Source organism: Prinia subflava, chromosome 7 (genome assembly GCF_021018805.1).
Source record: "Prinia subflava isolate CZ2003 ecotype Zambia chromosome 7, Cam_Psub_1.2, whole genome shotgun sequence".
Taxonomy (NCBI): Eukaryota; Metazoa; Chordata; class Aves; order Passeriformes; family Cisticolidae; genus Prinia; species Prinia subflava.
The window spans coordinates 26,670,533-26,698,256 of record NC_086253.1 but is presented as its reverse complement, the minus strand read 5'-3'; the positions used below and the strand labels follow the sequence as shown (position 1 = coordinate 26,698,256).

The 27,724-nt window shown below is 40.7% G+C and overlaps 1 protein-coding gene, 1 long non-coding RNA gene and 2 other non-coding genes across 6 annotated transcripts in view; 1 reads left to right on the top strand and 3 right to left on the bottom strand.

The window, feature by feature from the left end:
• Positions 1-1,276: 1,276 nt before the first annotated feature.
• On the bottom strand, positions 1,277-3,842 carry LOC134552859 (uncharacterized). 2 transcript variants are annotated; one of them, XR_010080962.1, is made up of 4 exons: positions 3,807-3,842; positions 3,349-3,513; positions 2,453-2,564; positions 1,277-1,555 (listed from the first exon to the last, which is right to left on the bottom strand). It is a non-coding gene; the product is annotated as an uncharacterized LOC134552859 (long non-coding RNA). The 2 variants fall into 2 exon arrangements; XR_010080961.1 differs by lacking the exon at positions 3,807-3,842 and having other exon boundaries at positions 3,349-3,800.
• On the bottom strand, positions 2,166-2,284 carry LOC134552978 (small nucleolar RNA SNORA26). The gene has a single exon (XR_010080996.1). It is a non-coding gene; the product is annotated as a small nucleolar RNA SNORA26 (small nucleolar RNA).
• LOC134552973 (small nucleolar RNA SNORA26) lies at positions 3,579-3,701 on the bottom strand. The gene has a single exon (XR_010080991.1). It is a non-coding gene; the product is annotated as a small nucleolar RNA SNORA26 (small nucleolar RNA).
• Positions 3,843-11,433: 7,591 nt separating the features above from the next.
• Positions 11,434-27,724, top strand: part of USP46 (ubiquitin specific peptidase 46) — a 35,192-nt gene continuing 18,901 nt past the window's right edge. Inside the window, exons 1-4 of one of the 2 annotated variants that reach the window (XM_063401926.1) lie at positions 11,439-11,572; positions 12,569-12,690; positions 25,888-25,968; positions 26,729-26,942. In XM_063401926.1, coding sequence (XP_063257996.1) covers positions 12,610-12,690; positions 25,888-25,968; positions 26,729-26,942 — 376 coding nt within the window. In that variant the 5' untranslated portion in view covers positions 11,439-11,572; positions 12,569-12,609. Of the gene's footprint in view, positions 11,573-12,568; positions 12,691-25,887; positions 25,969-26,728; positions 26,943-27,724 lie in introns of both variants that reach the window. The other variant, XM_063401927.1, reaches the window with a different exon arrangement.

Below are 27,724 nucleotides of genomic sequence, written 5' to 3'. Positions count from 1 at the left end.
ACAATCTCTGCTTTGATTTTGCATTAAACCAGATCAGTTTGTAAAGAATAATGCATTATGTAAATATTGTTTGCCTAGTTACTTGAAGAACAAGATTGGTGAAACTCCAACACTTATTCTAAGATAGCTTCTGATTCCTTCAGAAATTCTTCAAGTCTAGACAGCTCACTGAAAACATTATGCCAAACTATCAAATGTAAACAAGCTTACTGGTTAAGGAGAACAGGAGTAAACATTCAGAAGGCAGTCTACACTGAATACCATCAGTTAACATTGAACTGGAGAGACGCAAATTAGAAATCTTGCACAGGGCAGACATAAAATCACAACCCTGTAATGCAAGAGTGAATAAACTAAAACCTAATCCTTAAGCATGGCTACAGAAGGCAAAAGTCTATAGAACTGACAGGACTTATACGACATGATTTATTGTTTCTCACAAGAGGAAATGGACACCTGTCAAATCTAATATGGTAAAGAGGAAGCACTTCTGTATACCCTTCAAACTTAGTTTTGTCTCTTATTAAAAATGCAACTTAGGTGATTCTAGAAGGCCAAAGCAGATCACTGCTCATCCCTTGTACTGTACATTTAAGCAAAGGTAAAACAAACACTTCCTGGCTAGGTGGGGGTTAAATATGACCATGTGTGTAAATACATATTTGTTCCTAAATCCACACCAACTCACTCCTGTCTAGGCAGGGGCAAGCACTTGACAGCCACTTCTGACTATTTTGTATCCTTGCTTGTGCATTCTAAAGCACTGGCAATAGGATGCACAATTACTTCACTTTAAGACCTACCATTAAGAAAAATGCTTTTAATATTAAGACATAAGCTACTGAAAAGCATATACAAGCTTTTAATTGTGTAACAATGATCTTGCTCTTCAAGGACCTTCCCACTGACAGTGCTTTACATGGAATATTGCAACACTTTCCTTGTTAATTAAAATAGGCAAGGAATGGGTTTTTTTCTAACTTGATCTTTATAGTTTGAGACAATCCTTTTCTAGAGAACATGCAAACACACAATCTAATAAATTAGGAGTTAGCTGTTTGATCAGTGTTTTTGCATTGCAAAATACTTCAGAATACTCAGATACCAAGAACAGAAGACTAAGAAGGGATTTTGAATGGATTTGAAAATTGAAGATTAATTTACCAAGTCTGGACATAGCAAGAGAATGTTTCTGTGTGACAGCACAAAAGTGTTCACATTCATGAAACAAAGTCTTCATACAGAAAGCACCATAACAAGAAACCCTCACAACACAAACTTTTGCTCATATTTTATTTCAATTAATACTTAGTGTATTTCAATTAATCCACAAAAAAATTACAGCAGTTTTTGTTAGGAAACCTGTTTCAGCAAATGGTGAGATGCCTGTTTCAACATGATCATCCAAGACATAATTTTAGCTAGTGTTTGTCTCAATTCTATTCCAAGACAATCTTAGAGGTGACAACTGGAATCTTCTTGTATTAAGTCAGAAACCAACCACTCAGGAAGTCATACTGATGTTCAATGCCAGCTCCTGGTGTTGTTTTCATCCCTGTAAAAGAAGTTCTATTTTACTTGCAGTCAGCATCATGCACACACAAAACAGGTAACTGCTCTAAGGCTGAGCTACAGGAATCTTCTACACTACACTAACCCTTAGGCCAGAGCCATTTCTCTAAAGAAATTACTTTGTACAGGATGGGATTTTCTTGTCCCATACCATTAGTATGGATTCCATTCCAGAGGACCAGTAATTTAGAATAAGCAGACCCAGTAACTATCATTGGCTTTCCCTTGGTTTTTGTTTTTTTTTTTTTTGCTATTTTATTTTTGGCAAAATCTATATAAAGTTTTAACAGTTACCACACAAGTTTTTCACCAAAGCTATTTTGCTATGTTTTCCAGCAAGGAATAAATTAAATTCCTTCAGTAATAGAAGACCATGCATCCACTATTATCTGATAATTCTTTTCACAATTACATACCTGGAGACCAACAATGTACAAGAAACTCTTCACTCAAGACATTTATCACACAGGTTCACAAATCACAAATATTTGAAAAATGATTCAGCTATCATAACAAAATAACAATTCATAGTCTTCCTACAAGCTATTAATAAAGTTGATTCAGCAGCTTCCAGAAGTTCAGCAGTTATATAAATGTGTTCCTCCAAAGCATGATCCAAAGAAGAGTTTCAGCCTCACCTCTGGGTTTGCAAGAGAACTTTTATACCCCTCTGTATTGGCCACTTAAGACACTGCCAGACTTAAGAGGGCAAAGCATAAAAGGGGACTAGATTTTAGTACATTATATTGTTTTCTTATCGACTAAGATGACCTGAACTTACTATTTGCTCAAAAGATACTACAATTTGCTTGAAATTTGTAAATGATTGAAGAGTAATATTAAAAATCATCAGCAACTGTCATTAGATGAGAGCACTTACCTTCCAGTAGAAGGCATTATTTATTTCTAAGAAGTCTTCAGCATTGCTTCACATTTAGGTGTGATTACCCGTGTCTAAAACATTTCAAGCACGAGGCTGCTATGTGAGGCCTCTAAACACACAAAAAATTGTAAAATTATAATTAATAATGTTCAACTACAAGCCTTCTCAAAGCCATATTCTACAGTTGCTACTATGTTGCTAAACATTTTAAAAGTAATTTTCCGTGGAGATACAGAAGTCATTTACCATCTCATAATCAAATCAAAACTTAGAGCAAAAGGTAGTGGTTTGATCTGTCAAAAAGGTGTGTTCATTAGCCCAGTTAAACTACACAAAACATATTTTTAACATCTTATTTTAAAATATACTTTTAATCATAAACGATGGAAAGCTTATTAAGCCTAATTTTTTTTTAGTGCTGACACTACCAAGCTAAAAACCAGATTTGACCGAATCTTTGCCGAACTATTCACTGCTACCCTGTGTTTACTTACAGATGTATATATAGGTATACACACACCCCTTGTTACAAATTATGCAGCACTCAACCAAGAGACATCAAAAGAAACTGTTACAGGTGGACTACAAGACTGCAGTTAAAGCCCAAGACCTGAGTTTTTTCTTTCATTTCAGCCCAAGTCCTAACTGCCAACAGCCTAAACTTTGCAGGTTATAACTGCAATTTTGATGTGGCCTATAAAAAACCTAAATTAATGCGGTAATTCAGATTTAAAGTTTGTACAGCTCAATAGCTGCGATTGAAACAACGGAAGCGTGCAAATGTAGACAGCCATTTTGGCTCAGAGACACAGGGCACCACCCCCACATATCTGTCTTTAAAAAGTCTCGGGATTCAAAGCCCTCCACTTCTGAAGCCCGAAGCCTTTTCTCACCAGCCCCAGGCTGTAAGACGAGTGATGAGCTCGGGGTGCCGCTCACCCACAGGCGTCTGGAGGCGTGAGCGCAGATCGCCAGCGCTTCCCCCTGCCCAGGCCTGCCGCGCTTGGCATCGGGCCCATCGGGAGCATTTGGAGGGCTTGCCGATCCCTCGGGACGCACTGCGGAGGGAGAGAAACATCAGAGGCAGCCAGGGGACCGTGCGGGGGGAATAGAGGGACGGACCATTTGTGCCTCACGACAGGATGCAGGGCGGAGGGGAGGACTCCACACTGGGTTTTAGTGAGGGTGAACTGCTCTATCCCCCTGTGTTGACTCCCCGGAGCACTGTCAAGCTCCGAGAGGGCACAATGTGAAGGGAAAGCAACGTAGGTTCTACCCCCAAAGCCAAGCCCACTGCCCGTCCGCACGGAGAGCGGGCGGGCCCTCCTGAGAGCGGCCGCAGCCGCCTTACCATGCCCACAACCGACGGACAGAGAGAGAGAACAGGGCCTCACCGGGCCTTAAATAGCGCCCCGCGCTCCCGCGAGACCCCACGCGACTCCAGCCGCAGCTGTCTATTGGCCAGACCAGCGCGCGTGACGGGGTGGCCGAGCGCCGCTGGGGCAGAGGGCCCTGGAGCCGCTCCAGAGCCGGGCCACGGCCGCCTCTCAGGGGTCGGCCTGGTTGCTCCGCTGTGCTTCCTGCGGCGACCCCAATGGGTCAGATCAAGGCTTTCGTGGGGGCGTGCTCTCCACTCCTGCCCAGGTCGAGTTCTGTGTGCCCGGAGATGTTTAACACCGGGAAACAAATGTGTCTTCTGCGCAAAGTAGCAGCTGTGTAGCGGTTTTGAGGCGCTAAATACCGCTGATCTGTCTAAACTCCTGTCTAAGCCCTGCTTAGGAGGCTTAGGAGCTGTCTGTGAGGATGTGAGGTGAAGCCCCGAGCGTGGCTAATGCCCTGATGGACAGCACATGCCGCTGCGCTGGGCGCGTGCCGGCGGTGACACGGTGGCACCGGCCTGTCCCGCGAGCCCGCGCTCAGCACGGGCGCAGAGCGCTGCCGCTGGGCTGCCCCAGATAGAATGGGCTGCCTGTCTCGGGATGCTACTAAGAGGTTTTGGAGCGAGTATGAGCAGATTAGCATAAACAGGGAATTAGTAGTTTATAGCACAGAGACTTTGTATGTTGCCCAGCAAAGCTGGGCAGTAGGAATAGCAACATATCATATAATATACTGAGTTGGAAGGGACACACCAGGATCTTCGAGTGCAACCCTTGGTCCTGCCCAGGACAGCCCAAGAATCACACCCTGTGCCTGAGAGCATTGTCCAAACTGAATCGAATGGAAGTCCCTGCTTCTCAAATAGGTGTGTGTATTGCTGATAATTCATACCATCCTGTCTCAGTGAGAAACTGTATGTTTTGGCTCATGCTGAGTTACTACCGGCACAGCACTTGTAGAGTGTGTGGAAAGAAACTAACGAGTTGATCCACTACCCCTAGTCTGAACACTGCATTCAAATGACTCTCAACAGAGCTAAACCAATCTGATGCAGCCTGAAACAAGTAGTCACATAGTTGCAATCAAGGGATGGCTCTAGAAATTGTTTCCTCCCACTTCTAGTTACCTCTTTTGTCTAATTCTTGACGCTCAAAACATTGTTGCAGATTCACCCTGTGCCAGTTTATTGTTCCATACAAGAAGATTCAAAACCTGTCCCAGCCCTCTAGGTAAATCAGTCTCTGGAGATAAATTTGTGAGACATGTAGTTTTAAGGTAGATACATTTGTGAGACATGTTTTAAGTTATTTCAAGTGAGCTCCTTTACACTGATTATTTTCTACAGACACCTAAGTCAGATCAGTCCTTTTCTGTAATGTAGTCAAAAAGGTGAAGTGGCATTCAACCTTTAAATTTTTAGCACTTGTGTCAGTGGGATTTATGTCAAGTTTGGTTTCTTCTTTTCCAGTACAGAATGTAAACGGGCACTTTTGTTACACAGAAAACCAGCAAACCACAGCAAACCAGTGATCAGGATCCATCCCAGGCAAGCATTTTAATCATTCACACAATCCTACACCTTTTTCTTGCCCCTTACAAGCTTTCTTCTGTTTTCCCCATACAAAGTTTGCATTGTTTGCCGTTTCCCTGGCTCCATGAAATTAACTTTTGTGTCTGATAGTGGCACAACTTCAAAAGAAGGAATGCAGAGTCTACCTGACCTGTCTGTCCTTTTCCAAACCCTCCCTATAGAATAACTGTCCTTTAATAAGTTACTGAAAGTGTCAGATGTGGATTTGAGCCTCTTTAGTTGAAGGTTTGTTCTCTCATTTCCTGGAAAAATGTTGTAACCACTAACTAGCTACCTACGAGGCTGCAGGCAGATCTGCTGTTTCAATGTGTGTGGGATGCAACTTTTAGGTGAATGAACTCAGCTGGGCACTGAGTCTGCCTACAGCCTGGGTACTTTGGGGACTTGATGGAAAGACCATAATATTGGTGGATCTGGGTACAGGTTCATTTTGAGATTACCCAGATCACTTACTGGGAGAAATACAGGCCTGGTCATGAGCAGAATTTGTAGGAAATCCAGTTATCATGAGGGTGTCTTGGTTATTTTGTAGATTAGTGTTGAGCTTTTTAAGGAGCTGGATAAGCTGAACTAACTTGTTAAATCTTTAGCCAAGCCTCTCTTTGTCAGATGCAAGAATTAAGTCTTAAAGTCGCTGCTTTGATGCTTCTCACAGAAAAAAGATTCTTGAAAACAACTTGTTTGACAACATAGTGAGTTTACCACAATGTGCAATGGTCATAAATGTTTCATTTCAAGTTTACTGCCTTTCTTCACACTGATACGAAGGAAAATCAATCGAGTACAATCTCTTTGTGACCGTCAGTCTTTACAGGTGGGTTACAGTACTCAGTGGCATTAAATAATTATCAGGTCTGGAATCTTAGAATGTAATAGCCTTTTATTTATATATGTGCGTGTGTGTAATTTGGTTAAAACTTTGAGATGTTAATGTAATAAAAGTGTAATTTAATTAATTTATGCACAAATTAATAAAATGTAAAGGCTACCTTAAATTCATGCTGAAAATAGACTAAATGCCACTTACAACTTATCTGTCTTTTGGGGTTTTTTTTTTTGTCCTCAGAATGTTTGTGAGTTAAAATTGGAGCCTGTAAAATAGAATAAAAATAATAAACAAAATCTTTGGAGAAGAGGAAGGCAAGACAGAATCATTATTTCCTTTCTAGAGCAGAAATAGCACTATATTTCTGTTAGAAAGTTCCCTTTTCTGTTCTTTTCTCTCAGCGAGTCTCTTTTTGTTAGATAAATTAGTTCCATGGTTAAAATTTTTGGTTATCTCTTTGCAGTCAATATACATGATTAGAATTTAAATAGTATTTTTCCACCTGAAAGCACATTTTATATAGGCAAGAAAAATGCCAGCAAAGTTTGCTAGTGAGCTCCCTTGCTGAATAATATACCTGAGGAAGAGGCCATTCTTCAAGATTCTTCCTTCTGGAAAGTTGGGAATATTTTTACTTGAGTAGTGAGTGTGGGGAAGGTTAGTACTATTTAAACTGATGAAGCAATACACTGAAGTTCTTTAATTGTCACTGTTCCAAGCTCTTAACACAGTGTATTTGAAACTCAAGCAGAAGGAAAAGCACAGGAGCAAGGTATTATGAGATGATCATAGCTCTAGGCCAGTATCAACAACCTCTACACAGAATAGAATTTAATGGCTTTCACTAGAGAGCTATAAGACCCCTTGTATCTACTCAGTCAGCTTTTGGTACACTGACATCAATGTATTTGCATCTGTCTTATTCTGCTGTCTTTGAGTTTTCAGATCTGATGTCTGGCCAAAGAAGAGATGATGTCAGATGCTGTAAATGTGTTTTGTTTTCTTCTGTAAAGTAGCAACTTCTGAGAAAAATGAAGGGATGGTATTCTTTACTTGCCAGCAAGTAAAATGCTTAAACTAGCAAAAGGTAGGCAAGATCTGGGGACCCATTTATTTTTCATACTTTATCTTTAGAATCCTGACAAGTCATACTGGCACCAAAACATGAAGTTTTACAGTATTTTGAATCAAGAGAAATATTTTCTCAGATAATTTTAAAATGCTGGTTAGGGATTGCTTTGAAGATGACAGTCTTAAAAAAGAATAGTAATTCCAAAGTTGGGTTGATTTTTTTGGTTTTAGACTCTCCACATTTTCTATGGATTTCTATGAATTTTTCATGGACTACAACTCGCTCTCACCATTAGAATTTCAGTTGCAGATGGTTTCCATGGACCTGCTCACATATGAGTCATATGCCATAGATTCAGTCCATAGACTGCAAGCTGGCATTTGGTATGGTAGCAAAGCCACCAGTCTGTTCTGAAATGAGGCCAAGCTTCATGGAAAATCCTGATTTCTCATTCCTGTGTCTACACATTTGCCATTTTGTTAAAGATATTTTGCTATTTTTTGGTAGAACATAATTTAATATTAGATACAAAACATATTTTAAAAAATGTAAAATTCTAAACCTACATTGTCAGCACTGCAAGTATTTCAGATACCTGAATTCTCTTATAATTTTTATATATTTTCCATGCTTCCAGAAAACCTTAGTATTGTTTTAACTCCCTTTTCCATTAGAATGACCTTTTAATTGGTTGGAAATATATCCTAAATTTGATCTGTTCCAAACATTTGTTCAACAAAACTGACTGATGATTACCCACTTCTGGACACAAGTTTCTTACAAGAAAAACATAAATGAAGCCGCTGTGGAATTTTCCAAGATTTCTGGAGAGGAAATGCCATATCCTCTTTGTAGCACAGAATGAGCAGATATTCTAGTCTCAAATTTGTGACCAACTTTCCTTTGTAACTTTGGACAAGTCACTAAATTTCTGATGGCAATTTTCTTGCCCTGTGGAAGAAGCTAATATTAACTTGCCACACAATAATTTGACAACTCTGAGTGGATGCTTGCAAAATAATCTGAAAAAGACAGATGGAAAATGTCATGGAAGTCCATGTCCGTGCTAGCCAAGGAGGATATTTACAATAGGTCCATATTTTATGTCGTGAAATAGAAATGTTCAAGTATAAAACCAGATGCAACCAAGAAGGATCTAAAATTAAATGCAGGAGGTATTTTTTGACCTTTCAACAGAAATTATATAAGCACTCTTAGGTTATAAATAGTCCTTTGTTTTCCTTCTCTTTGTCTAACAATCAGAAGAAACACAGGGTTGGTTGTTTGTTGTAAGGAGATAGGGCAATGCTTTAGAGTGGAAACAATGGTGCACTGTTCTTTATTTACACAATTCCTATAAAGTTTGTAACTAGTATTTGTTGCATTGCTTAGCACTTTTTAATCTTCAAACAGCTACAGAAATAAAGTTTCTATTCCTGAAAATGTCAACAGCAGAAGAAAACAAAAACAGACACCAGTCCACTTCCAGCATGAAAGGTTCTTTCTTCTTTGCTGTTTTGATATGTCTTAAGAGCAAAAAAGACAGTGCTAGACTATTGTCAAACTGATACATAAACACTTGTATATTATTCCCTATTTTTATTATTAATCTTCAGAAACAAGACATGAAATGTGTCCACCTTTAAATGAAAGTATTTATATTAGCATTAATGGATATGATACTGAATTACTCACAGAATGATGTGTATGCATGTTTACAAATATTTCCTTGAACAACCAATAAGTGCTTAATCAGTAGCAATTTAATTTTGTGTCCAAGAAAAAAAAAAAGAAGTTTAATAAATAGAAACAACTGAAAACTTATCCTGAAGTCAAGTAATTGGCATTTGAAAAAACCAGAATTATAAAAATACCACTTTTTTCTTTTTTTTTTTCACACTTTCTATGATTTCTCTGAGGTTTGTATTATAGAAATAATGTTAGATACTGCATTTTGTTTCATTCAAATTTTTAATCACCTTTCAAACCCATTTTTTTTGCTCCATAACTTTTCACTGACAGCAAGTATGAGTGTCTACAGTAAACTGGAATAAGCAGGCTGCAGCAATGAATACCTGATTAGGGTTGTGCAATAACAGGCATCAGAGTTTAAAAACCAGGTACAGTGCAGCACTGTCCAGTCTCTGTAGGCTACTTAGAAATGCACTGGAAACTAATCAGACCTGGATTGCTTCAGTCCTGACACATCAGCTTAACTCCCATTTTCCATGGTTATGTTGAGAAAACCTGTCATATTACGTATAATCCAGTCCTCTGAGTTTAAGCAAATTAAACACTTGGGATCAAATTCACACATAATGTAAGACCATGAACTTAATAGAATTATATCAATTTTTTTTTTCTCAGTGATGTTATGTGATGGCTCTTTTGCATATTGATTTCACTCCATTGTGTCCAAAAATCTTTCTCCATCCTGTATTTTGAATGTCTGCAATGATTTAATATAACTAATTCAACTTATGGAAGATTCTGTCTCTGTGACAACTTGATACTGAGTTTCTTTGCTGAAACTGTCAACAGGATACTAACTAATGCCAAATTTGATACCATTTTTATAACGTGGGCACTTGTCCACAGTGAGCTGGATTAAGACTACTTACCTAACAGTATTCTCAGGGCAGGAATTTATGTTTAGATGTTACTACTGATGCCAGATTTTTACTAGTAATCATAGATCTTCTTTTGAAATGATAATTAAAAAAAAATACTGACTTCAGGAAGTTTCCTGTAAGTGGAGCCTGTGGATCCAGGCTCTATAGGCTGCAATTATTTTATTCTAGCATCATGAAATGAAAGGCATAGCCAAGTATGATCATGCCACACTTCAGGTGCTGATAGGAACAGAGATGTCTGTAGAAATGTTAGTAGTTCTCTCTTCACTTGAAGGAATTCCTGAGCATATCAGAGGAACAACAAACAGGCCGTAAGCTCCTGAAAAAAAGCAACATGCTCTAAGGAAAGGGGAATTCTAAGATGTGGGCTATCCTAGCTGAACTCTGTTCTTGCTTCTCTCCGAGATTTGCTATGTGACCTCAAGGTAGCTATTTAACAACCTTGTGCCTATTACCACGTGTGTAAATTTAATATACTCACACTGCTCTACCTTGGAGAAAGGCATGGGGCTCAACTTGCTTGTGTTTGAAGAGAAACCGAGACTATTACATTAACTGTGTTGTATAAAGCCACTTGTTGTGAATTTGTGAGTGAGCACTTGCACACGTGGCGTGGACACAGTCCCAAAACAGCATTTGTGAAGATAAATGTTATCTGCATGAATGGTAATACAAAGCACCAACTGTGGGCAGTAAATTACATTCCAGCCTACTGTTCTGGATTTTGCAAGTGCCTGGCTCCTGTGTACCTCTAATTAGGTGGGGTGAGCATGTCCCAAAGCACAGTGCCGCCGTCACTGCTACAGACCCACGTCCTCCTGCCGCACTCTGCCTTCCTGCCCTTCACCCTGCTGCGTGCCGGTGTGGCTGTGTACGCACTGAGGCCGGCTTTCTCAGCCCCGTGGCCATTCCAGGCTCGGCGACTGAAGCACCACGGTCCCTCTCGGAGGTCCCGTTCGAGGGGCAGCGGGCACAGCCCCCCCGCGCATTGGCTGCGGCGGCGGCGGGCCCGCCGGGGTGCCCCGTGCCGGGCACTGCCTCTGACCTTCCCTTCCCTTCCCTTCCCTTCCCTTCCCTTCCCTTCCCTTCCCTTCCCTTCCCTTCCCTTCCCTTCCCTTCCCTTCCCTTCCCTTCCCTTCCCCGGCGCTGTCAGAGCGGATCAGCGGGCGCGGCTCTGCGATGGAGCGGCGAGCGGCAGCGGCCGGGCGAGGAGGAAGAGGAGGAGGAGGAAGGGAGAGATTAGCGCGGTGCCGGCTGGCGCAGAGGCGCGGCTGAGCGCTCCAGCGGGAGCCCGGGGCCCTGCGGACCGTGCGAGAGGCACGGGCGGAAGGAGCGGAGATGCGGCCGCTCTCCCCGCGCTGCTGAGGCTCCCGGTCACTCGCTGCGAGGAGGGAGGCCGGGAAGGTCCGTCCTTCTCGCTGCTCTGCGGGCGCAAAGGGTGCCCGAGCAGTCCCCTCCTCTTGCCCCGGAGCAGGAGCCGCCGCCGCCCCCTATCCCTTCCTGCGCTCTTCCCACCATGAGCGGGGCTGTTTTCACCTTATAAAGATGGCGGTGTGGGATCGCTGCAACCTTTAGACTAATGACTGTCAGAAACATCGCCTCCATCTGTAATATGGTGAGTGCTGGCGGGGGGCGGGCTGCACAGCAGCCCCTGCGGGGCCCGGCCGGGGGCGCAGCCCAACCGCGACTCCGTCCCTTGCCCCGGCGGCGGGGAGCCGGGCGGGCTACGCCGGGAAGTGCCTGGGATGGAGTTGGCCGACGAGAGTGACGATGTCCCGAGGAGTTTTCCTGGAGCAGCAGGGGCGTGGGCCGGGGAGGGACGGAGATGCAGAACCGGTCCGAGGCCCCCCGGAGCGGGTCTGACCCCGGCCGAGGCGCTTTGCAGACGAAGCCGTGGCCCGCCCTTCCTCCGCCTGTCCTTCCTCGTGCCCTAATAATACTGCGCAAGGACCCAAGTTAGGTTCTGAATGCACATTAAAAGAGTAACCCTATTTAACCCCCTCAGGCAGGCACCCTGTGGTCTCCTAGGGCCAGGAGCTCCCCAGATTACACAGAAAAGGAGGATGTTAAGATGCCTAATAACACTATTGGATCCCGATGCTAGTTGCCTGTTCTAGGAAGTCTGTGCTTTAGAGCTAACAGGGTTTAACTTGCACTGCATGCTGCTCGAAGAGGACTGGTGAAAGTACTCTTGAATCACTTGGCTTTCTCTAAACCAGACTAGGCAATTAAGAGAGAATAAAGAAATATTTATATTTTTGTTTGTTATGTTCAATTTGCTACTTTTCTCCCCATGGAACAACTGAAACAATGCTTTCTGCATTATGTTTGGGTTTAATTTTAATTCTAACAAATTTGGAGCACCTAATTTGGTTTAGTTTTTTTAAACTTCTTTGCGAGAGGAGGAAAAGCTCAAACTTTCTCAAAGACTTTTTAATACAGTGAGACTGTAGCAAAATTGCCAAAGAAATGGTTGTATGCTAAACATCCCAATGCAAACAGAAGAGAATCCTATTTTTGTTCCTTTTGGTTGTTTGTTGTTTGGGGTTTAGTTGTTTTCTTGGTTTTTTGTTTTTGGGGTTTTTTCTGTATTTTTCACCCTTATTTCCAGGTTCTTCAAGAGCAGCTGCACACAGTTGCCAGCTTCCCTCCATGTGGTGCCCCAGCATGCCTTGTGCTGCTGATGCCACACTTTGCATTCATCTGCCCTGGAGAATGGAGCCTGACTCTAGGGTAAGGCAACGGGCTCAGCCCCAGAGGCCTGGTTCCTGCAGGGTCTGAGAGAGGGCTGTGCACAGGGCAAGCCTGCTCCCCTTCCACGTGTCCACACTTCCACTTCAGTGGGATTGCTCTTTTGTTGCAAATGAGATGCCTGGGAAATCCCATGCATAGTTTTGATTTGTATGTCACTCCTCCTTTTGAAATGCCTGCTCTGAAATGCAGAGAGGGTGAATTGTTTCTGGGGTTAAAAGAATTACTACCAAATCCAGATTTGAGGTATAATAACCTGGGTGCTCATCTTACTTCACCAACAGTAATTAGCTTTCTGAAATCTCACTGTTCTTAATGATTTCCAGTCCAGTGAGCCACAATTACTGCAAAGAGAGGTTCAGGAAACGGTACAAGACTGAGGAGAAAACCTAGGTGCACTTACCTTTTCTCTGAGGCAGGCTCCAGTTTTTACTGCTGATTAATGGTGATGCCTTGCAAACTGTATAAAGAGTACCGCATGAAGGGGAGCTGGAGACTCATAGGTGGATGTAAGACCTTGGCATAAAGTACTAGGAATGCTGATTTTTCATGTGCTTCAGACAGATGCACTTGTATGCAGCACACTTCTCCCAAAGACTGGGCAGATTCACAGCAGAGCTGATGAGGTTGTAATGGTGTGCTGCTCCGCTGTCGCTGCCAGCACATCCTGCAAAAGTATCATCTGAGAGATGGAGAGACCGAAGGGAAGAAGGAGAGCCCCAAGCAGAAAAGGCATACAAGGATTCATACTTCAAGGCAATTCTAGCTCATGGTACTGTGACAGAAGGTGCAGTCGATCTAATGTTAATTATATTTCAAAGCTACATATTCCTTGAGGTCTTTGTACTTAGCTTTTAGATATGCTATGTTGTTTTGGTCACATTTAGTTTTCTCTGGATAACCCTCAGGGACTGGAAGTTCTTTTAGGCAAAACAATGGAGTTTTCAGACAGCTACAAGAATTTGGGGCTGTAAGAGAAATACAAATTCTTGTAAGTATTGGCAACATTGCATTATGGCTCCTCCAAAAATGTGTCCGCTCTGATGAGGTGATGGATTTGATCTCAGCAATCTGTAGAAGAAGCTATGACAACCCTCCAGAAGGCTAGAGGTATAAAAGTAAACCTATTGCCTTTTTAAAACCCAAATATTTGCAGTGCTAGTTTGATTTAGGACATCTGTAGAAATCTATCTGGAAAGATGCTGAGATGCTGATTCCCAGACCTTGTTCCTGCACTATAGTGCTTGAAAACTGAGCTACAGACAATTTGTGGACTAAGAAAAAGCTGTGTAGTTCTTAGGTAATCTAATATGTTTTTCTATATAATGCTACATAGCAGTAGGTTTCTAAGTTTTTTAACCTGGTTGAACTCAGTAATTTAAAAAGTGTTCTGATATTTACTTTTACCCATTCCACTTGAGAATGTTCACAGAGGGGTTTTGATTTTTGAAAATAATGCCCCCAAAATCCAAACAGTTATGTCTGGTTGATTTTCAGGGGTGGCGAGCAGAGTAGGGGAACAGAGACAGAGGCAGCAATTGGTCCTGAAATACTTGTCCCTTCCTGAATGCAACTAAGATTATGTTTTCAATGGTAGTTCTTTCTTGACAAAGTTTTTTTGTGTGTCAAGTGTTTGCTTTCATGTCCTGAGGGGGCAAAAATGATTGAAATTTAGCTGAATTAATTTAAAAACCTGGCTAGCCAACATTTTTGGATGTTTGCTATTAAGTTGGCTGCCTGATGTTTGGTATCTTGGGTTGTAATTTTGATCTCCTAAAGATGGTAGAGATGGTTAGTCTTTTCAGGAAGGATCAAAACAAGTGTAGTGAAGCAAGAAAGACAGGGACAGTATTTAACTCACTTGCAAATGATACTTAGTGCTATATATTCACTGGATAAAATCTCACATGCTGAGACAGACACAGTAGGAGCTAGCCAGTAAGAGAAAAATATTTGGCAGGGGAAGTTTCCACTTGGCACATTTACTGGTAGTAAATATTTAAATGCACAATTTTCTAGAATTAAAAAAAAAAATCCTGTATTGTCTTTTACAGATTTTGTCCCCTAAGTTATAATAATAGCAATAGTTCTCGTTATTATTCACTGATTTTACTTAATTACAACTTGGAGCTAAAACTTGTTCTAAATGGGTGGAGGGGATGAAGGCACCTGTGCCTGAAGGGATCGGTGGGACTCTTACATGGACACACTGGCCATGTTCACTGAGAAGGGAGGTCTAGTCCCCAGGATGTTCAGCTAACCTGCCCTTCAGCCCCTGTAAAAGCTCATTCACCCTGCACACCATGTTCACCGCTGAGGGATGTATACAATAGGCAGTTGTCGTCTTTGATGTAGGACAGGTACAATAGATGTATTGCTGCATACAAAAACTCTGTTTGAGGGAATACCAACAACCAGTGCCTTGTAACACTTGTAGAAGGCAGGCACCAACTAGGGATGTGATGTAGCCCCTACAATGTTGTAATTCTCTCTAGTTATTGTTTCTGTGCAATAACCCAATGGCTCAAGTATCAAATGCTAGTTCAAAGGTAGACAGGCATGCTGGCATTTCATGCTTACTGAAATCCTCTGCAGTATGTTTCTCTGTTGATGAGCTTTAGGTACAGCCTTGGGTTCTGAGTTAAGCTCATGCTGCAGCTGAGGCCTGGGGATATTACTGTTATGTGCAGTGAAGGACATCTAACCATTTCAGAATGTATTGACATACATTTGTGCTGATCTGGCTAACAAGCTCTGTGGACCATATTTCTCTCTTTTTACAATTCTTTTGAGAACAGGTATTAATTCCCCCCCTTTCATAATTTTGTAATAGTATTTGAAATATTCCAATTAGAACTTCATAGTGTTCTGACAACCAATAAACAGAATAATCTAAACACATTCAGATTTCTCTAATACAAGGTATCATCTGAGATACCTCACAGTTACTCCTGGTAACTGTAGTATAGATATCCTTTGGAAAAAAAGTTGTAGTTCCTTGGATTAATTTTGGAGTTTCATGTTACTCTTTCTTCTTATAGTCTCATAGTTATGAGTTTCAGAAAAACAGCTGGTTTTCTGCTTGAAAACATTCACACAATTCATCAGGAATTATGTGAATACCTGTGAATTTCTTTTTAAAACAAACAGAGTTGTGGGGTTTTTTTCTAACCATCCTAGAAACTGGTTGTAGAGAAAAGCCATACAAGTCTAGGAGTCTCTACATTCAGGAAACAGATAAGAATAAATGTTGGAAATTTTTTTGTTTATTTAATAGCATGATTTTAGAGACTCATTGCAGGATTTGTTTGTATATGCGTGTCGTGGTTGCGGGGGGAAGTCAATTTTTCTAGGGGGAGGTGAGCAGGCCAATCAGTGATCAGCTTTTCTGCTGGCACCTGGATTAGTCACTCAGAAGTTTAGACACGCCTCTGAGGACACAAAGAGTTAAAAGCAGGAGTCCAGGGGGGTTCGGCCTCTTTTTAGATTCTGGTTCAAGCGGAGAGACGTCTTAGGCCTCCTTCTCCTGCCCAGCCACGAGGCTGGGTGGGGGAGGGGAAACACGTGGTCGGGCTCAGGTAAGCCGGAGCCCCGGGGGGGGAGAAGAGAGTAGACAGGACTGGAACTGAGCTGCCCCGTCTAGGATGGAGGGGTGGAAAACTGTGGAAGTGCCTTCTGTGTGTGCTCACCCCCTCTTCCCCCCAAACTCCGGGAGAAGGTGCCCAGCCACCTGCCGAGAGATAGAAACTGTTAACCCTTGCTTAGCAGAAAGAAACTTTTCTTAGACATTGATTCTCATGACTGGTGGTTTCAGAGGAGAGAGGGAAACGGCCTGAGACCGAGATGATAAAGCACGATTAGAAAGAACCCGATGGGCAAAGAATGAGAAGAGTAGCCTTCTGAGCTGGACTTTTCTTGCATAATGTCAGCCATAGACTGAACTTAAGTCTCTTTTGAACATAAACTGCATTTTGGGTGGATACAGCTGCCCCTGCTTTTGCTACAGTGACTGGCACTTGAAGAGTAGAGCGAGCAGAGAAGAGAGGGGGAGAGTGAGGTGGCGCCCTCTGCCCTCAGGGGAGACCTGCTCCTAGAACTCCGGCCCCTGGGTAAAAAGGGGGAGAGCTCGGCATGCAAGTATCCTTAAAAGAGCCCTGTATGCAGCTTTCAGCCTATGGACAGCAGTGAGAGCGCTAGACATAAGAAAAAGAGAGTGTCACCCTGGCAGACTTCTCTAGGCGGTGCCACAAGTGACATAGAAACACATAAGGGGTGGACCCATGTTTTCTGAAGAACAGTCTGTAGTGCGAGAGAGACTCCTCTCTCCCTTGCTGAATTGAAGATTGGTTTGTTTTTGAGTGGTGGTTGTTTGATCTAAAACCCAAAGGTTTAGTCTGTGAAGAGTAATGTGTGGGGAGTGGAAACTGGGAGAAGAAATGTTCTGAGAGGTTTTTATTTCTGTCTCTGTGTGTGTTTAAGGGTTTTTCTGTCTCTGTTCTTATGTAATGTAATAAAGTTTTGGTGGTTTTTTTTGTTTTCAAGATTTAAGCCTGCTCTGCTCTGTTCCTGATCACATCCCACAGTAGTTGTTAGAGAAAAAACATATATTCATGGGTGCATTAACATCTGGCCAGTGCCAACCCATGACAATGCGGCATTAGCAGAATGAAGACTCAAACTACAAACAGATTTGGAAAATATACAAAGATATTTTTGATATTGTATATCTTTATACAAAGAAAACCCTACAATTTTAATGCTATGAAAATACTAAAATCCTGTTTCATACAGGAATAATAAGAATATTATTCAGTTACAGAACTGATCACTATGATTTTCAACTGGATTTATTCATTTGGACAACCTGCAGTGTATATTTCTGCATATCTTATATATCTTTCCATAAACACAGATAAAGGCAAAATAATACATGCCAGACAATAAAAACAGTTATCTGAAGGCATATTTAGATTGATAAAGGAAAATAATTTTTACATCTGATAAGATTAGAGAGTTCAAGCAATGCAGTTTTAGAAGTCTCAAGACTGCAAAACTTCAGTATTACATATAAAATATAGAAACAAAAACATGAAAAGTATCAAGAATATGAAGTCTAATCATTGGAATAACTTTCTGAAGTAATGAGAAACTTGAGAGTACAGCTCACAAATGGGTACTGGACTAACAGATAGAAACTGTGCATGTCATCAAAAGATGAATGGAAGTCCACAAAAGATATTTTTTATTGGATAGAGGAGCATATAAAAAATGAGAAACATCCTAATGTATCATTCTCAAAGTATAATCTCAAGTAATGGCTGAGGCTTGTCTTGCATGAACACGTTTTAATGGCTAAAGTGGTTATGTACTTACTAGCTGTTTAGAAAGCAAGCACAAAAGGACAATTCATGAACACAATGTGTAGTGTACAGTGTGTTTCTTTTAGATGTAGTCTTTGGCTTCATGTTGCTGAATTAAGAGGAAACCAGTGGTTATACTAAACACCTCAATAAAGGGACTTCTTAGTTATAGCTCAGCAAGGCTGAGTAAATCTGAATTGTAGAAGAGGTGACATTAAAAGCAGACTCTGGACCCTGATTAACTGTGTGTGGTGGGTAAGTGCCACACAGGAGGCAAGGTTCTGATGGATTTGAAGAGCCAGTCTCTGGAGTCTAAGTCCTGGCCAGTCAGAGAAGCAGTCAGCCAATTCTCTTCTGCTGATCTTCCCTTAGCCTCGGAAACAGTTCTTGGTTGGCTGTTTTATAGATACACTTACATACAATTACGTACATTACGTACTTAACACCCCAGGATATCGGTGCTTCTGGGGAAGAAGCATCCCCACTGTCAGGACCCCACTGTAAGTGTGTTCTTGGGTATGCTCAGCCCTTGCAGAAAAAGCTGTTTGTGCTGAGGGTTTCAAACCAGCTGTTACTGGATATTGCATGTTTCAGTTTTTAATTTGATTTTTTGATTTCACAATTAAAGGCCTTGTAACAGCTGTATATAAAGTATCCTAGGACAATAAGGTCTCTAACTGTCTACTAAATGTGATAAACCTGTGTTATTTCTGATGTAGGTCAGCCAAAGTTGGAGATTTCCAATGATAGGAACTACATCACATTTCCTAATGTCTTACTGGAATCTACATTACAGTGATTTGAGCTTGGTACTTCTCATCTTGTCCATCGCTGAGATCAAGAACAAACTAGTTCCTTTCTGTAAGAAACTGTAGCGCTGAAAATATTGTCATGCCCTTTCCTGCATTATGCAGCCTTTTCTTTCTTATGCAACACAACCCCATTCAACCCTTTTTTATAGGTCACTTTTCTCTAGAGTTGAGTCTTCCATTTTGACTGGCTTCTTTTGGATTCTTTCCAGTTACATTTATCTTCCTTGAAACCAGGCACCCAAACCTGGATGTAGGATGTGTTACTACTGACAAGTTAAACAGGAAAGTTATTTTAAGATCTTTATAGACTACCACCTGCAAGAATTCATTATGTTGTCAACATTTGTTGTTGTGGTTCTGGGGATTTTTTTAAATAACACTGCATACCTGTGGCTTGCTCATCTTACTACACAGAGACTTCTCTCTTTACTTTTTTTTCTAAAACACTGTTTCCCATTTTGTACACAGTGATTCTTCTCTTCATGTGCAGAATCTTGAACATGTCTCAGCTCCTTAGAGGATTTTTCTATAAGAAAAATACTGCCAAAAAGATTTTTAATTCTAAACCTGTCCTGCAACATAGCTGCAGCCCTCATTACCCACCTGGTATGGAGATTTAAGGAACATATTCTGGCCTACTTCTGGCTCCAGGTTATCAGAGCGTTCCAGCTGGTGCAACTGTGCTGAAGTTTAGAAGGTGCCTTGCTTTTAAAATGCTCTGAGGCACCACATATGCAGTCTAGGTGGTCTAGACAAAAATGCTACTGAAAAAGTAAATATTTTGTAAGCAAATCTTAGTTTCATTTTTGTTCATGAGACCATCTTGATGCTATATGTTCTGAAGAAGGAAACTGGCCAAAACCAATGGGCTTGTACTTCTTCCAGCAAAAGTCTGGGTGCCACTAATCCAAGAACAGTTAACTTGGGAATAGAGACTCATAAGAGAATATTGAGATCCAGTTTGGTAAATGCTGTCTAATCCTAGAAAGTTTAAAGGTCATTTTTTTTTAAAATCACTTATGGATATAGACACTGGACTTGCAGCACTTCACTAGAACCTCACTTGCAGTACTTGATTGCTTTGTGCTTTGAGAAAACCAAGTTTATCAGCTATGTAAGACTGAGTACCTTAAAAACTTTGTCCAGGGTTTTAAGTGGTTCAGGATTTCAGGTCTTGCAATTTTTATCTGTTTCTTGGAAACCACACAGTCAAGGGCTGGAGTTATTAGTGGTATATGCTATACTTAGATCTGTAAATAGAGATAGTTTAGTGTAGCCAGTTAGAAAAAAGGTTAGGCCTCTCCTTTCAAGCTCTTATAATTTGCCTTAATGATCAGAAGGTTCCTTGGAAAAAAACTCACAAAAATAATTTATTTAGATACATTTTGATAAATCATCTTTCTTTAAAAAATTGGAATACACAGTGTTTTTTCAGTCAGTCAAGGTTCTTTTGCTGTTTACTATGATCCCCTCTGTGTTTGCATAGAATCGTCTCTTTCTTCTTCCTGTGGTGAAAAAAAAACCCAAAATAGCTTTGCTGTAGGAATAAAAAGCATTTCTTCACAGAATGAAGAGAGAGATAATCTGGTTAAATTCAGCCATCTTCTGGAACTTACACATTAAAAAATTACAGAAATGTTCCAGGTTTAGTATTTAATATCTATGAGTTTCTAAGAAGGCTGGTTTGGCTAGTTCAGTTACTCACAATATCTCTCTGGAAGTTGAGATTGTTCCTGAGGATAGCCAAAGTCCAGCACTGGGGACAGGTGATGCATCTGTTGAAAGCAGCTGCATGAATGCTGCATGCTGTGCTATTGCTAACACTCCTTTCACTCTTGATTCTTTGTGTTGCTTCTGGGAGCTAATTTCAGGTTTTATTTACAGTTGCCTCCTCTCTTGAGTTATCCATCACTGCCATTTGTTGGCCAGGAGGCCTCCTCCATCTTTCTTTATCTTCTTTTTTCCTTCCCTTCCATGTGCTGTGCCTTCCAAAATCCTTAAACTCAGGCTGCCTAGCCCTGAAGCCATTTCTATTTTTACTCTAATTTCTCCTCTACCAGACCAAACAGCAATGTTAGTTTGTCTTAGGTCTTCAGTTTCTCCCTTCAGGAAACTATAGTGTCACTCTCACTTTCCCTGAATACTAAGAAAAAAAGAAATCTAGTCTATAGATGTGTATGATCCATGGACCAGCCATCTTCCTTCATTGATCTCTTGCTCTTTGTGTATTTGTTAAATTTCTGTTTTAATTACTCAGTTTTTATGTGTTTTTCCCTTATATTTTTGAGATTTTCTTATGAACAACATATTTCTTATTTCTTTTTTTGTCTTTGTACAGATGTATTTTTCTGTACAAAGAAAAAATTAATTAATTTTATGTTTTTCATACCGTGTTTCTGTTTATTTAGTGATGACCACTTAAAAGGTGGCTAATGAAAAGCCCTAATTTCTTTACTGTATTCATTTACTTTAAATTAAACACGTGCATATTTCTAGAAAGTAAGTGCCATTTTTATAGCTCTGTCGCAGTACAAAGTTTAGTCTGATTCGCTGTCTTCTGTTGACACTATCTTTCATATTAGCTCTTGTCCATTTCTTATTCTCCGTAGAATTGTATTTAGATTGCTACATGTGATTTAATGAACTAATATGATGACTTCTTTTTTCTCATGAAACTTTTTTTTTAATGTATGCTAAAGTGTAAAGGAAGAGCAGGGGTTTTTTTTTAATTTACCTAATCTGTTTCATGTGATGCAAAATACAAATTAAATTCTTAGCAAAATTATCAGGAACTTCAACTGAAAAGGAAACCATCAGTCTTATTCTTTGGAAGGTCTAGGGCAAAATAACAAGAGGAAAAATACAGGTCATATGGCCCAAATGTTTTTGGAGCCATGCTGTGGCAAAGATCTTGGCCGGAGCTGACCTGTGCTTGGCTGTGTCTCCAGCTGTATGTCTTTGCCATTTTTCGAGGGCTGAATACTGATTGTTGAATTAAGTGGTAAAACTGAGAAATCAAGGTTCCAACACCACAGAATACATAGCAGGAGTTTCCACATTGACCTAGTTCTCACTCTCATAAGGTCTGGATACCACAGTCCCTTCACTGCATTTCCCTCACTAGTGTATTCTTTTAAGAAGGAGCCAGTTCCCTTTACTGACTTTATTTAATACTCCCAAATCCCACTTCCTGGACTTATGCAGTCTCTGTTCATTTCAGGCTCTGTAGCTACACTGCTGCTCCTGCTTATTTTTATGAAGCTACAGTAGATTCAGCTGTGATAGGATATTTCTTCTAGTTGAAGAATTTATAAAACCATAGAGAGTGGTTGCATTAAAGTGTCTGACCAGGTTTTCACTGTAGAAGTAATCAAAATGATTTGCTGGGAATAAGAACAAACACAAACATGCTGAAAACCATATTAAATAGTCATGGATGACATTTGCTGTAGATTAACAGCAGTAGACTAACTAATATGTTTTCCATTTGATATGGTTGATTGAAACTGTATTCTGAACCATCTTTAACACATCCCCAATAATGTATTTTTTCCAGTTTAAACCTGGATTGGTGTACAGCTTCTGGTATACTTTCTTGGAAAACTTTCCTTCTTCTGTCCTCATGTCAACTGCTTATTGAGGAGACTTCTTATGCAAAACAAGTAATTTATATGCAATGTGATATGGTTTAAGTTTTAATAAGTAGCCTGTCTACATTTTTTTTCTACATATAAGGAATATATCCTTCTTTGAAGCATCAGGTCTCTGTGCTTCTTACCCATGTTCCTAGACTTGTTTTTCAATGGATTTAACAGTATCTTTTTGGGGACCTCAGAATAAATCAGACTGAAATTGCCTTTGATACAAGAAGGCCCTACTCCCAATGAAGTCCAAGTGGGTTATGTCTGTTTACTCAAAGATTGAATTTAGCCTCAGTTTTGTTGCATCACTGGCACACTCTACTTTATTTTATATTGCAACAGTCAAGGCCTGGTTTTGTAGAGGTAAAAAAGCTTCATAATGAGATGTTACTAAGCACGTTTTTTTCAACAGCAGGTATTTTGGAAATTTCCATGCAATGTAGAGTTTTTATGTGAATATTGGCTAGTATACATAATGAATTTGTTTGATTTTCCTGTGATAATTTTATTTGGTAAATCCTGATTTTTGCTCTTTCTCACAACATTTACAAGAAAATTTAAGGACGAGAAAGGGCTTGTCTAACCATCTGGTATCCTCTGAAGTAAGAAACCCCGGCCCTGGAGGAAATGCAAATGAGTAATGTAGGAGCAACTAGTTAGCAGAGCACTTGCATTGTGCTTGTCTAACAGAATACACTAACCTGTTGTTTATGAAAGAGTAGGAGGTTACTTTTTAGAGATAGAATTTTTCACAAACTGTAGGGGGAGAATTTATTTCAGTGTGGATTTCAGTGTTTCCTACAAAACTGGAAACACACCCATTTCATTTTTATTTTAGGGAACTTGATTGTAATGTTAAAAGTGTATTTAAAGAAAACCTTTGCCTTGATCCAAATGCTATACAGTGATATGTATTAATATGAAGATGTTTTTCCTCAGAAGCTACATTAATCTTCTGTAGTCATATTTCTCTTGTATCAGACAAGGTTTTGAAGACACCAGTGGCTGTTTGCTTCACTGCTAATATCAGATGGGCAAATATTTATCAGTTTCTTCCCTCTTGGAATGCTTTGCTGAATACATGCATCTTTGGCAAGGCTGACTTTCCAAGCAAGGAAACTAATCTTTGTATGAGACCTACATAATCATCACACTGTCATCTCTGTTGAATGATAGCCAATAATTGCTTTGTATCAATCAATCTTTTTTTCTAAATTTCTCACCAAAGCATAGCAGAGTCTGGTGAGAACATGTATCCCTTATGCTTCTCATGAAAACTTGTGCTTTTAAAGTACTTCAGTCTCAAAGGGATTTTCTGGGAAGTAACATACACTTGGTCTGAACAATGAACTCTGTGTATGGGAGAGACAGTGTGAAAATAGAAAAAGATCTGACAAGGGGATGTGAAATATGAAATCTTTGGAGCTTTTCTGGAACCTGCCAACTTAAAGAAAATCTCTTACTTTCAAGGCTTGCAAATTCTCAAAGAGCACCTGTCCTGAGTTTCACACTGCTAATTCTGTTGACTAAATCTTCTTTTATTGAATTGGCATGAAATAATAATCTAATTTGGCAAGCAGTGGTGATGATAGGTGCAGTGAGAAAACAGAAATCAGGCTGTGGGAGAAGATGGGAAAGGGACATGAGAATTCTAAATCTGAATACCAGTTACTTTGAGAATTGATGAAGTCTGAGCAAATATTTACCTTGACTTTACCAAGGGTTTTGACACTGTCTCTCACAATGTCCTCATAGGCAAATTCAAGAAGTGTGGACTGGATGAGTGACCAGTGGGATGGATTGAGAACTGGCTGACCCCAGAGAGTCACTATCAGTGACATGGGATCTGTTTGGAGGCCTGACACTGGTGGTGCCCCCCACAATTCAATATTGGGAATTGCTTAATTTATTCATCAATGACTTGGATGAAGGGGCAGAGACATCCTCAGCAAGTTTGCTGATGACACAAAGCTGGGAGGAGCAGCCAATACCCCAGAGTGCTGTGCAGCCCTGCAAAAGGGCCTTGACAGGCTGGAGAGATGAGCAGAAAGGAAATTCAATGAAGGCAAGTGCAGGGTCCTGCACCTGGGGAGGAGTAACCGCGTGAGTAACCAGCACAGGCTGGGGATTGAGCTGCTGGAAAGCAGCTGCACAGGGAAGGACCTCGGGGTCCTGGTGGACAACAAGCTGTCCATGGCCAGCAGTGTGCCCGTGTGGATGAGAAGGGCAATGGTGTCCTGGGCTGCACCAGGAAGAGCATTGCCAGCAGGCTGAGGGAGTGATCCTGCCCCTCTGCTCAGCCCTGGTGAGGCACATCAGCAGTGCTGTGTCAGCTCTGGGCTCCTCAGGACAAGAGAGACAGGGAGCTCCTAGAGCAGGTCCAGTGGAGGGCAACGAAGATGAGTAAGGGATTGGAGCATCTCTGTTGTGGGGAAAGGCTGAGGGAGCTGGGCCTGTTCAGCCTGGAGAAGAGATGACTGAGAGGGAACTCATCAATGTCTATAAGTATCTGAAGTGAGGGTGTCAGAGGATGAAGCCAAGCTTATAATGTGTATAGGAGTGATGACATTTGCTTTGGCAGCAATCTACTTTACTTGCTTAGTAATTTAAGCTTGTTCAAAAATGGGCATTTTATTATAGCAAATGACAGGTAATATACCAAATAAGTGGTTGTACTTACAGACCAGCAGTTACCTAAACAACTTCGGTGTTGGAGTGAAGATATAGCTGAACATGACCTGCCACACTAGAGCAGTGACTAAGAGACCTGACAGTGCTTGGATTTATGTGCTCTTTAATGTTAGACAGGTATATTACACTTGCTTTCAGCATCTGTGATGTGATTAGAACTGTGTGCAATCTGAAGCCCAAGTATTGTTACAGGCTGATGATTAATTAAGAGGGATTCAGTAGAATTTCAGTAGTGCTTAGAAAACCTGCCTTCCATCTAGGAACTGGTTTTTAGGCTTGTGCTTAAGATCAACTACTGTCTTTATGAGACGAGAGTAATGGGATCCAGATGACCATGTACACAGTAAGAATAAGGGGGAGGTGGGCGTGGGAAGAACCACTGTTGTGACCTGTTCACTTCTAGTCATTCGTTACTAGAGGGTCCATGCCAGGCCAGCTCCACTATCCATATTTGCAAATATTTTTAGTGTCTCTGAGACTGTTGTGCTTGCCTATCAGTGAGACAGTTAGCTTGGCTAATCATAGCTAAAAGGAAAGCATTATTTTCTATCTTGATACTGTCCATAATTTTACCTAAGAATCTTAATATTCTAAATGATTTCTTCCTTCTTAATTTTTTTTTGTTTGGTTTAGGTTTTGATGGTTTTTTTCCTTTTTTTTTTTTTTTTTGTATAGGGCACCAATGCCTCTGCTCTGGAAAAAGACATTGGCCCAGAGCAGTTTCCAATCAATGAACACTACTTTGGATTGGTCAATGTAAGTACCATTTTGATGTTACTTGAAATCTGCTTTGTTCCTTGGTTTGGTTTTGTTGTTTTTTTGTTTTTTTTTACTCTCTCCTACTCTTATCAATCTTATTCTAATGTAGGATTGTCTTCTTTTTAAGTGCTGCTCATGTTGCAATTTTAGGCAAAGGGGGTTGCAGAACTGTATCAGATGTTTGAAGATGCCTTCATACGCCCCCAGAGAGAACAGTTCTATGAATATTTCCAGAGATTAGAACATACACTTAAATAAAATTAAGTCTATTTTAGCTATGAAATAGGAGGGAGAAAGTGAAGAAATTATGTACAAGTTTAGATACAGCATTCTGCATTGGTGACTCTTAGGAGGAGCTTTTTTATTTGACCAAGGAGAAAATGAGTGAGAAGGGTATTTAATCACTTGTTTGTTCCCATAGAAATGATATAGATATAGTAATTTTTTCCATTGAAAACATTAGTCATTCTGTTACTGAGCAGTAAGATAGAGCCCAGATATGGAAATAAACTTAATGAAATCCCCTACAATAAATATTTTCCTTACAAGTGGAAACCTTTCCTTTGCACTCTAGTTAATTTAGAACACCACAGTTCTTTTTCCATGAAGTGTCATGGTGGGTGTGGAAATATATTTCAACTGCAACTACATGGCAAAATGGCTGGTTTGTGACAGTGACAGGAGTCAGAATTTGAATGAACAGCTAGTTTTGTTGTGATGCACAGGGATTAAGCTTGTTTTTAATTTTGCATGGCAGTTTGGGAACACCTGCTACTGTAACTCCGTGCTGCAGGCATTGTACTTTTGCCGGCCATTTCGGGAAAATGTATTATCATACAAGGCCCAACAGAAAAAGAAGGAAAACCTCTTGACTTGCCTGGCAGATCTTTTCCACAGTATTGCTACTCAGAAGAAAAAAGTTGGAGTTATTCCACCGAAGAAGTTCATATCACGGTTACGAAAAGAGAATGGTAAGTGTAAAACTGAAGTCCTCTAAGGTATTCATGCATCGATCAAAAAAGTATAAATAAATATTGAGCAATGTGATCATATTAATCAGAAATACAGGTTAGATTTGTAAATTGCTTTTAGTACTTTGTGGGCTGTATTATTTTTTTAGTATCTGTGTATACAATATTATGCTTGATATAACCATACCAGATTTTGTAGGCTCCCAGAGGTGTGTGAATTAGTGATGTTTTCACACCATTGTGGGGCAGACCTTACTGTAGAGTGAGCTAGGGCTGGGAATAGGGTGACACTGCTGTAATTTTTGAATTGCTTTTTTGGGGAGTATGGCAGAGAGAAACATTGAGGGCAGCTGGCAGTATAGAAACCGTGTGACCTAGGAAGGCTGCAGGCACCACCAACTCCAGAACGCCCTGGAGGGTAAGGAACTGGGTACATGTGGGGTGGTCAGTCGACTACACATCAGCTGCTGCTCTGGTTCTTGGAAGTGGTGGTCTCAGTTTTACTTCGTGAAGCATCAGACCTCTTTTGAGCATTGGGTTGCCAAAAGCATGTACCTAATCTTGTAGTAGTTCTGTCTAAGGGATATGAGGAACACCTTGAGATAGAGAAGCCTGTCACAGCTCCATTCTGGCCTGGATTCATATTGATGTGGATGGTATGCTTAGAAACAAAGAGGCTTTGAATGAAGAGACAAAGTATGAGTCAAACACCTGGAAGAAATTGCTTCCTGGTGACAGCATATAAATGGGCAGACTCTTCATTTCAGAGCAGAGATTTGAAA